General features: G+C 51.1%; 1 protein-coding gene across 3 annotated transcripts; it reads left to right on the top strand.

Moving 5' to 3' along the window:
• Nucleotides 1–3,312: 3,312 nt before the first annotated feature.
• On the top strand, nt 3,313–10,336 carry ZNF692 (zinc finger protein 692; the record flags this gene model as incomplete). Of its 3 annotated transcripts, none has more annotated exons than XM_084251754.1 (11): nt 3,313–3,485; nt 3,714–3,745; nt 4,043–4,297; nt 4,789–4,837; nt 4,930–5,056; nt 5,351–5,565; nt 5,653–5,733; nt 5,821–5,899; nt 7,167–7,281; nt 9,823–9,922; nt 10,048–10,336. In XM_084251754.1, the coding sequence occupies 11 exons, from the start codon at nt 3,313–3,315 to the stop codon at nt 10,334–10,336; spliced, it is 1,515 nt and encodes a 504-aa protein (XP_084107880.1). The 3 variants fall into 3 exon arrangements, with proteins under 3 accessions (XP_084107880.1, XP_084107879.1, XP_084107881.1); XM_084251753.1 differs by having other exon boundaries at nt 4,930–5,079; nt 5,344–5,565; XM_084251755.1 differs by lacking the exon at nt 4,930–5,056 and having other exon boundaries at nt 5,344–5,565.
• Nucleotides 10,337–10,882: the final 546 nt, after the last annotated feature.

Genomic DNA, 10,882 nt, shown 5'->3' with positions numbered 1-10,882 from the left:
GGTATGCCTACAGGTGGAGAAGAAGACAGTCAGTAGGACAGAGGGCAACATTTCTGATTCATGAATAAGTAGAAATGCTTCCGCTGAAGGCCCTGAGGGTGAAGTTACGAAAAGCACAGTAATTACTTCAGATGATATTGCCATGAACCATCACTTGCAAGAAACCAACTTCACAAAAGAAGCCTACAAGGAGCACATCAAAGATTGCATGAAATCAATGAAAGGCAAGTTTGAAGAACAAGAGGCAAGAATTAGTAAGACCTTTTATGACAGGGGCTGACAGAACAAAGCAGGCACATCCTTGCTCATTTCAAGAGCTACTAGTTCTTTTTTTGGTGAAAACTTGAATCCAGATGGCATGGTTGCTCTGTTGGACTACGATGAAGATGGTTTCATTCTAGATATGATTTTCGTTAAGAATGTTTCAGAAGTGGAAAAATGTTAACAAATTTGGCACTATTTTTGATCTATAACCTGTCATCATATCTAGCTACTGTTTTTCATTCATACACTAGGTCAGTGAACTGGGACTGATGTCATCTAAAAATTTTCATTTATTTTAATCTTGAGTTATTTGGAGTTGAGGAATTAAGAAAAATATGTTCTGCAGATTGTCTAAAACCAATGTTCATTTTAAATAATACATATATAAATTCTTATGTGAAACTTAAGAGTTTGATATGTTCTGAAATAATACTGCTTGTAGAATATGGTTGTTCAAATTTCCTAGTCAACTATATATTTTTAATATATATTTTTTAAGATTTTTATTTATTTATGCATATAAAAACTGGGGTGCAGGCCAGAGGTGCAGGTTTGGGGGTCAGAGGACTAACCAAAGACAGAGTGGGGAGCAGAACAGGTGGATCTCCTGAAACAATGCTGAGGGGAGCAGCACGGGAGGCAAGAGAGGTCTGCTGGGCCATGTGGGTGAGCTCCCTGGCTGGGGATCAAACTCAGACAACAGTGGCTGGCAATAGCTTAATAGTGCTGAGACTTAATCTCTGCACAATATTTGAAGGCCCTCAATTATATTATTATCAGATTTTTAATTTTGTTCTATTTCAGGGTTTACATAGGAGTGAAAGAATATAATACATTTTTGTTTGATATGCTACTGCTGTTTTTTGTTTGACTGTTTTAATTCAAGGAATTTTTTTCTTTTATCTGACCATGATCTGCAGCAACATTAAATTGTACTTTGTGAACAGAATTGTATTTGCATTTTCTCTTTCCTTGATACCATTATAACATGGAATATTACTTATGGCAATCTGACACCTTTGCATAATTTCAACAAGTTTGATTTGTTTATCCTTAACAATTAGAAATACAGGTACATTATTGATGCTGTGATATGACTGTTACAGTTGACATCTCCCGGAATTGAGACTGTGCAGAGCCAAAAAGAAAAGTCTGTGACCTTGCCTGCAGGAGTCTAGAGTATTCCCAGCAAAGTAGGGTAGCTTACCTCTGTTGGAAGGCCCCAAAGCCTTGAGAAACTTGAGAAGAGGAAATCAATAGAAAGGTACAAATGTTACAGGTGGAGTATAGTGAGATCATCCTGTGGCATGGCTCCCGAGACCTGTAGAGGCCAAATGTTGAGAAGTAAATCTAAAATCCTTGTATGGAACGTTATAACAATGCCAAAAGAAATTCTGCTTAGTTATTCTATCCTATGAGTTTATGCAAAAATAGATCAAATAGGTTGGGATTAGATTTAGCTTAGCAATGCATAGCACATTGTGTGTGTGTGGGGAGGTGCATGATGGCAACATTTACTGAGATAGGAGAGAGAACAGGAATTATTAAGTGTTATTTGTTGACCATAGTTATATTTCACAAAATGTCAAGTAGTCCCTATGAGCTAGGCATTGCTCTTAAGCTCTTAATTCAATTATCTGAGGGGAGTCACTGTCTTTGGTGCGACTGTGGAGGAGGGTTCAACAAAAGAACCAACGAAGGAGGAAAACTTACTTAAGTATGAAATCCCAGAAGCCAACCTGGGGTGGGATGGGTGGGAGTTTGGAAGGATGGTCTGCGTTGTCAGATGTCACTCTAAGGCAGAGAGGCAGAGACTTGACCCCTGCACTTGCTGACATGGCTGCAAGTGACCTGGAGAAATGCCATTCCAAGAGCTCGGCGGAAGGTCAACTGAGTATAGAACGGAAAGTGAGGAAGAGCCCACGGAGGATCTACGCTCCTTTTCAGCGGACTTTGGCTGCAGGGTCTAGAGAGGGCTCGAGCTGGATTATGATGACTGACAGTGCGGCACCTGTTTGATTGTTGGCAGTAACCAAAATGGAGGTGGAGCGGGGGCGCTGAGGGCTAAGAACAACGGCAGCAGCAGTGTCCCCGGGCAGGCCAGTGGGCCGGCGGCCGGCCACAAGCGAGGACGTCACACTACCTGCTGCACCCCGCCCCGGCTCTCCCGGGCAGCGCTCCGCGGGACGCGCGGGGCCCTAGTCTCGCGGGGCTGGCGCCCGCGCGCCGACGCTGGCGCTGGAACCACGACTCCCGGTGGGCCTTGCGCGGCCCCAGTGCGCAGGCGCCCGCGGGCCTCGGACGCCCCCTCCCCTCCCCGGTTCCCGGCTGCATCTTCCGACGCCAGAGGGACGGGCTCTTCTTAAAGGAGAAACGGCGGAGGCGCGTTAGGTGGGCCCCAGTCCTGACCGCTCTCGGGCTTGCGCGCGAAGCCGAGGGAGCGCAGGCAGCGCAGGCGCAGTGGGGCAAGGGCGGGTGGGTGCCAGGTAAGGTCTGGGCCAGGTGGGTCGCGGCCGCGGCTGCGGGCGACCAGCGAGCCGCTTTCGGGATTGGCCTGTCCCGCACACTAAGCGGGCGGTCAGAACGCCATCCGGGCCCGCGGCCCGCCCCCGTCGACGCAGGGTGAAGAGCACTCGGTGCAAACGGCCCCGCCTTTCCCCACTTAGCAGCGAGAGGCCCCTGTCCTCCCCAGGTGGAAGTGTGACCCCACCCCACCCCACCCCACCCCACCCCACCCGCGGGCTTCACGGCCCTTCCCGTAGCGCCAGCCTCACACTTAAGTGGGCACGGGCCAAAACACCGCTCTGACCTTGACCCCCTGGCCCTGTTTCCCTCCTGGAGGCACCGCCCCATAGTGCTGGTTACCAGCCTTGTCCCGGTGGTCCAGGCCGGAAGGCAGCGCAGGCAGTCCAGGTGATTGGCCTTGACCCAACTGAGTGCTGAGGGAATTGAAGCCCGAGCGCAGGAGGAGCCTGAGCTTCGGGCCATGGACTGAGTGGACCTCATGCATGTTGTGTCCCCCCAGCCCCCTCCCGCAGGCCGGTGCTCATGGCCGCATCCCTGGCAGAGTCGTCCAGCAGACGGGAGAAGCGGAGGCAGCTGGATGCTCGCCGCAGCAAGTGCCGCATACGTCTGGGCGGGCACATGGAGCAGTGGTGCATCCTCAAGGAGAGGCTGGGCTTCGCTCTGCACTCGCAGCTTGCAAAGTTCCTGCTGGACCGGTTAGGGCCCAGGGTTGGGACTCTGGGGTGGGTTCCCAACCCCTGGCCAAAAGCTGGCCCCCTCCGTACCACCCCCAGATTTCTCATTTTAGCAGAGTGGCTTTTGTGATTTGTGACCTCTCGGGGTCCTGTCCCTAGTGAATGGTTCCTTAGGTATGTGAGTGTCCAGAGCTAAAAAGACAGCTGCCAGCTGGGCCTGACCTGACCTGCCTCTTGTTCCCCTGGTAGGTACACTTCTCCAGGCTGCGTGCTCTGTGCAGGTAGGTAGGAAATGGCTGGTGGCAGGGACTTGGGAACCAGAGGGGGAAGGGGATGACATGTGTGACATGGATACATCCTCCCCAGGGTAGGTGGATCAGAGGGAACCCTTGAGTTTGGGAAGAGGTGGGAAAGTTAGGGAGTCCAAGGTAGAGAAGGGACCTTGGGGGGTCTGAGCTCTGAAGAGTGGTAACTCCCAGGTTACCCAGGGAGTTGGAGGGACAAGACTGTCTGGATGTGGCTCTGCAAGGGGAGAGAAGGGAGTCTCTCAGTTCACCCTTTTACCCTCACCCCTCCAGGTCCTGAGCCTTTGCCCCCCAAGGGTCTGCAGTATCTGGTACTCCTGTCTCATGCCCACAGCCGAGAGTGTAGCCTGGTGCCTGGGCTACGGGGGCCTGGGGGCCAAGATGGGGGACTTGTGTGGGAGTGCTCTGCTGGCCACACCTTCTCCTGGGGCCCTTCTTCAGGCCCCACACCTCCAGAGGAGCCCAGGCCAGTTCCCCTTCCAAGTACTGCCCAGAGAAGCTGGTGCCCAGAAAAACAGAAGCCTATAGGTAGGATGGGGAAAAGAAGTTGTGGAGAAAAGGGAGGGGGAAAGGTTTCCCATTTTTTTTTTTTTGTAGATAAGAACCCCGTTCACTCAGTGGAAGAACTCTATGCTGACAAAGTATATCCTCAAATATATTTTTAGGGATAAAAGCAAAATAGAGAATAGAATGTATGGTATGCTGTCAGTGGGAAAATAAATGGGAGGAGAATATGTATTTGTATGTACTTATTAGCATAAGGTATCTGAAAGAAACCATGTTGCCTGTACTAAGAACTAAGTGGCTGCTGTCAGTTTTGGAAGGAGACTTTTCATTGTACAGTATGGTTGTTTTTAACCATGTGAATACATCATTGTTAAAACAGCCCCTTTGACTCCAGTAGCCTCTGCCATCTCCTCCTTCCTGAGTCCTCCCATCACCTCAGACCTTAGAACTCTCCCTGTCCTCATTCCACTAGCCCAGAGTTCCTTTCCCTCTGACTTTCACTGTGCCAACAGGTTTGGAATCTGAGCATAGTGAAAGGAATCAGGAGACCAGGTTACCCAGGTGAGGCTGGAGGTCAGAGGGTCAGGATAGACCTGGGTGGACAGTGGGAGTGAGGGAGCACGACCTTAAGCTTGCTTTCCTTGAACTTGTAGGGGGATGGGATCCCCACTGGAGACCTTCTTGCCCCAAGGAGAAGAGGAGGAGGAGGAAGATGATGATGAAGAGGAGATGCTTAGTGATGCCAGCCCATGGACCTACAGTTCCTCCCCAGATGAGCAAGTTGGGGCTGAGGGCGGGAGCATGTGGCTGGGGAACTCAGAGCTTTGCATACTTAAGGGAAGAGCTTATTGGTGGCAGGGTAAGCATCGCAGAAGGCAGAAAGAATTAGAGACTTCGCATTGGGTGGAAAGGGGTGATTCTATACCCAAAAGAGGTATGAACAGAGAGCCCACAGTAGGGGTAAGATTGTTTCAAATTTGGGCTATTTGCCATTTGGGGTCTGGGGTTGGACTGGGGCTCGCTGAGTGGCAGGGATAATGCCTTCCTCCTCTTCATTCCCCATTTAGCAGTGAGCCAGATGCCCCCAGATCACCCCCTTCTCCTGTTTCCCACACACTTAAGGATGGGGAGACACCCTTTACCTCAGCAACTACCCCTACTCTTCTTGCTGTACCTCCCTCATCAGCATCCTCATTGGGTTCTGGAGCTCCTCTTCCTGTGGATATGGGGGTACAGCCAGAGTTCAGTGGAACCACTCAAGTGACACAGCTGACTGAGCCCCTGGCCAGGTAATCTCATGGCTGAGACAGAGGTCAGGGTCATCTGGGATGTGGCCCTTCCCTCAGAGCCCTCTACTCCCTCTTTGCTGCCCATAGCCCTAGGAGTCAGACCCAGTCTACTCTTTCTGTGGCCTGGGATGAGACTGACACTGCACAGATTGGCCCCAAGAGAATTAGGTAGGCCTGGGGATGGCATCAGGATGGGGACCAGAGGTGGGAGGCAGAGGGGAACTCGCATGACCCCCTCCCCCATTCTTCCTCCAGGAAAGCTGCCAAAAGAGAACTGCTGCCCTGTGACTTCCCTGGCTGTGGAAGGATCTTCTCCAACCGGCAGTACTTGAATGTGAGGGTGGTGTGAGGGGTACACTTGGGCTCTGAGAGAGAAGCTGAGGTAAAGGAGCCTGGGGTACAGCAGAATTCACAGCCAGGAAGAGAAGATTGGGCTGGCCACGCAGAGCTTGCCTGTAGTTACAATCACCAAACCAGACATCTGGTAATAATGCAGAAAACCAAACCTCCCTGCCTGGACTGCTTGTTGCCTGGCTCTCCCAAGAACTGTGTGGCGGTGACAGTAGAGGCATTCCTCAGGCTTTTGGGGTGCTAGCTCCTATTCTAAGCCCTTGATGTGAGTCTTTTTCTCTTCATGACATCCCCGTGGAATAGGTGCTAATACTATTCCTGGTTTGCAGATGAGGAAGTTGAGGTACCCAAAAAGGTGAAGAATTGTCCAAAGCTCCTTGGCTAGTTTGTGATAGGACTGGGGTTCCTAATTCCACACTTACTCTTCCCCCTGCTGGCTTGAATGGGTACTCCTAGCAGGAGAAGGAAGGCTGCACTGTCCCCACTCTCACTCCTCTCACTTGACAGAGGGGCAAGGGTGTCAACCACACTGTCAGCTAGCACTCTCACCAGCCAGGTCCTGTGGCTGCATGAGGGCCCAGACCAGAGGGACCTTGAGGCATGGGGAGAAGGGAAACCAGGGAGTTCCCAAGTGATGGTAAAACTGCGTTGAGAAAAACCATTCAGCAGGGCGGGTCAGGTGTACTTGTGCCTGTTGTGGAGGAGAAAGTGACATTATGGAAAAGGTGAAAGCCACACACCAGGAATGTGAAATTAGGTCAGATCAAAATGGGGTTAGCACACTACCCTTAACAGTGGTCCAGGTTGAAAATGTGTGTACTTCCAAAGAATTGAGTAAAATCATATATACCCATGGTGAGCTATTAATAAAATATAGGTGATCTGGGTAATGTTGTTGTACATTAACACTAATCTGGAAGAGGACAGTCATATCCATGTGTTTCCGGCCTCAGAGACAGTGAATCTGTATTTAGGGAACCAGAAGTGCCAGCATAGTGGTACTTTGTACAGGGTATTGCAAGATGAGGATGTGGCAAGGGGATGAGATCATGGAATATGAGGGCAGAGTTTGGGTTCAGGGATGTGATTGGGGTGATTGTTGGGTTTAGAGATGGGATTGTAGGTAAAAGGTGGTCAGGATGACATGAACTGACAATGACAGAAGAACTGCTAAGAGATGAGAGAGAAGGTGGAACTGCTGGGTCATTTCTGGCAGCCTTCCTGAAGAGACCACCTGCTTTCTTCCCTAGCACCACAAGAAGTACCAGCACATCCACCAAAAGTCCTTCTCCTGCCCAGAGCCTGCCTGCAGGAAGTCCTTCAACTTTAAGAAACACCTAAAGGAGCATGTGAAACTGCACAGTGGTGAGTGGTAGAAATGCCTTCTCACCTTCTCCTTGTGGGTCTCTTTGCTTCTTCCATGGGACTCATTACCTCCCTTTCTGTGGAACCTGTAACCTCTGAGGTCCACTTCACTCCCCTCATTTTCTGCAGATGCTTTCATATCCCTCTGTGGCGTGACTACCACTCATCCTGTATTCTCTGTGCGTTAGCATCTGCCTGCTTGATGCTTTTCTCAGTGCTGGGATACAACAGTGAACAAAATAGGCAGTCCTCACCTCCTAGAACATCTGCGCCAGTGATGCAGGGCTATGAAGAGATGTGGAAGCAGGGGAAAGAAGAGAGTATGAAGGAGAACTTGATGTGTTTTTGTAGAAATGGAAGTATTATGAGCAGAGACCTAAGTGAAGGGAGGCATGGAGACCTGTCCATGCCTCTAGGCAGCATGTGGGAAGGCCCAAGCTGTCATCTGCATGGTATATTCCAGGAATAAAGAAGAGGTTAGGAAGGAAAGCAAGAGGTCAGATAGATGGTTGAGGTCTCCAAGACTACCATCAGGATGACTTTATTAATGCCAGGGTGAGATGGGCACCATGTCAGGGTCTTAAGTAACAACTTTAAAAGGACACTGCAGTCACCATTGTGGAAAATAGGGAGCTGTGGTAGCGTAGTGCTTGGTGATGATGGCCTAATATGCTGGTGCAGCTGATTGGGTGAGAAATGGCTGGAGGCTAAGGGGGAGATAGAGCCCAAAGACTGCTGTGGGCAGGGCAGATTGGCCACAGGAAGGATGGGCAGGGGGTGTGGTGGGTGACTTGGAGGATTTCAGCCTGAGCAGTTGGGCAGAAGGTGACATGATTTCCTGAAAATGGGGTAGAAACAGTTTTCAGGAAAGGACCTTTTATTTGGGACATGCTAATGAGACATCTTGGAAGGCTGCGTAAGAAGTGTGTTCATTCTGAGCATGAGTAGTGTTGGAGAGCACTAACATGGACAGGGTGAGGTAGGCGGAGAAGAGGCCTGAGTGTGGGGAGTGAGGTGGGTGACAAGTGATATCAGAGAGGCAGGTAGAGAAAGGGCTCTAGGAGGGGAGGTGTGAGCTCTGCCCAGGACCAACCCAGTAAGGTAAAGGTGAGAACAGGCAACTGTCATGGTGGTGGGAAGCCATCCTTTACCAGATGGCATGATGGCAGGTGTCGAGGGAGGTGACAGTCGGAATGGAGTGGGTTCAAGGCAGAGAGGAGCTAAGGAAGTAGAGACAGAGAATATAGACTCTTGGAAGTTTTACTGTGAAGATGAGCAAAGAAAAGGATTCTTAGCTGTGAGCTCAGGGCACAGAGATGGAGATGGGACTGTGTGCACAGATGGGAAAGACTGATGCTGGGGTGGGCAGACAACCTTGTTGGCGCGAAGGGGTGTGTCTCAGAGAGCAGCCATCAGGGAGCAGGGACTATTCTCATTTGTGGGCACAGAAGCAAGTGGGATGCTGGGTTAGGTGGAGGGAGGATGTGGGCATTCTCTCCTCGCTTTTCTCTTCTTGGTGACTTAAAACCCAGCATTGCTCCTGAAAGGCTGGTGGAGAGAAGAGGCAGTATGGAAAATGGCCTCTGGAGTCTAGAAAAAAGGAAAGTGAACTGACTGGGAAAATGCAGAGGCAAGGAGGGTGGGGTGCCCTTGAGACTTATGGTTGTAGATGAAAGAAAAGGCAGGAATGGGAGTGGAAATGTGGGTTTTTTTCCCGCTCCCCTCAGCAGACATGCACTGGCCTGAGGCAGGCCAAGGTTCTGTTTAGTCTGACTTGGACTCTAGCTAAGTAGGCAGGTGCATTGGTATGTGAGTAAAGGCAAGCTACAAAGATAGCCCCAGAACTGAGAGAAGGGTGGGGAGATAATGGGAAAGTACCAGGATGATGGACTGGCAGCCTAGAGTCACAAGATTATTACAGCAGGACAAGGTAGGAGACCTGGCTAGAATTAGAATTCTTGGAATTGCAATTTCCAGGTGATGCAGTGTTGGGAAGTGAAATGGAATAGCAGCAGAGAGGATGGGAGATTGGGTCACTGAGGTCAGGGAATAGAAGTGGAGGGCTGGGTGTGGAGCAGACAGACTGCAGTAGGAGTAGAAGTGGAGGAGAGGACCTGGGACCAGAGTCATGTCAGGCACAGATGATGGGGTAAAGGCCTAGGAGTGTGTTTGTGGACTAACAGTGGTGTTTATAGAGTGGTGGGGGACAGAGGTCTAACGGATGCCTCAAGGATGCTCCTCTGCCACAGGCCCTGAGGTCAGGAGATACAGGAAAAAAACACAGCTGGCCTGATCAAGCTGCCAGATACAGGCATCAGGCAAGTGCTGTGAGAACAGGCAGGAAGGGCAGATTCAGGGAAAGAAGAGGGGAAGCTGACTGCTGGTGGCCACCGAGCTGCTGGCAGCTCTGTAGGACCCTGTTATTGGAGGGCTGGGAGATGCAGGCTCAGTGGGAACAGTCCTGTGGGGTTGGTGGGCAGGGGTGCATAGGAGGGTCCAAAGCTGAGGATGAATGCTGGGGTGTCCCCTATGTACCCACAGACACCCGGGACTACATCTGTGAGTTCTGTGCCCGGTCCTTCCGCACTAGCAGCAACCTCGTCATCCACAGGCGCATCCACACTGGAGAGAAACCCCTACAGTGAGTGTGGAGTGAGGGGAGCTGAGAGGGAGGAGCTACCCTGGCGGCTGGGGGCAGGAGGAACCCCTGGGAAAGTCAAGACAGGCTGAGGCCTTTCCTTTCCTCTGCTGCTGTCTCTGGTTCAGATGTGAGATCTGCGGGTTCACCTGCCGACAGAAGGCCTCCCTGAACTGGCACCGGCGCAAGCACGCAGAGACAGAGGCTGCCCTGCGTTTCCCCTGTGAGTTCTGCGGCAAGCGCTTTGAGAAGCCTGATAGTGTCACAGCTCACTGCAGCAAAAGCCACCCAGCCCTGCTCCTGGCTCCACAGGAGTCACCCAACCCATCGGAGCCCTGTCCCAGCATCTCTGCCCCTGCTTTCCAGGGGTCCAGGCCCTTTCTGGCTCCTCAGGCTCCAACCCTGCTCCCTCAGTAGTGAGCATTCCTTGGGCTTTGGGAAGCCAAACCCCTGGAACTGAAAAGGAACAAGGAGAAAGGCAACTACCTGGTGCTCAGGAACTAGGGTGACAGGAAGCATGCTGTGGACAAGACTGGGCTCTGAGGTAGCCAGACAACTTTAGTCTTCTAAGAGGACAGAATAAACCCAGTTTTTCACATGGACATGTGTGGGCACAGCATTGTTTTGGCACCTGTGGCACAGGAACCCTGATTCCTTTGGAAATAGGCTCTGCTGGAATGTACATGAGTCATGAGTGGACTGTAGGTGTGCGCTCTGTTCCTCTGGACACCCCTGGCCCCCTTCCTACTTTCTCAGCTCCACCCCAAGGATCCAGCTTTCTTCTGCAGTTTACTTTGACATTTTGCAGCCCTTTCCTGTGGAATGTCACACCACTCTTGGACTCAAGCAGGGCAGGCTGTGACAGTATGGAGAACACTGGGTCATTCCAGAGGGGCAGGTTGGAGCAAAAGCAGAAGTATGTGATCCTGTCCATTTACTTGTTCTCCATAACCAAGAAAACCA

The sequence above is a fragment of the Talpa europaea genome (genome assembly GCF_964194135.1).
Source record: "Talpa europaea genome assembly, chromosome: 13".
NCBI classification, from domain to species: domain Eukaryota; kingdom Metazoa; phylum Chordata; class Mammalia; order Eulipotyphla; family Talpidae; genus Talpa; species Talpa europaea.
This window is presented reverse-complemented; position numbering and strand designations above follow the sequence as displayed.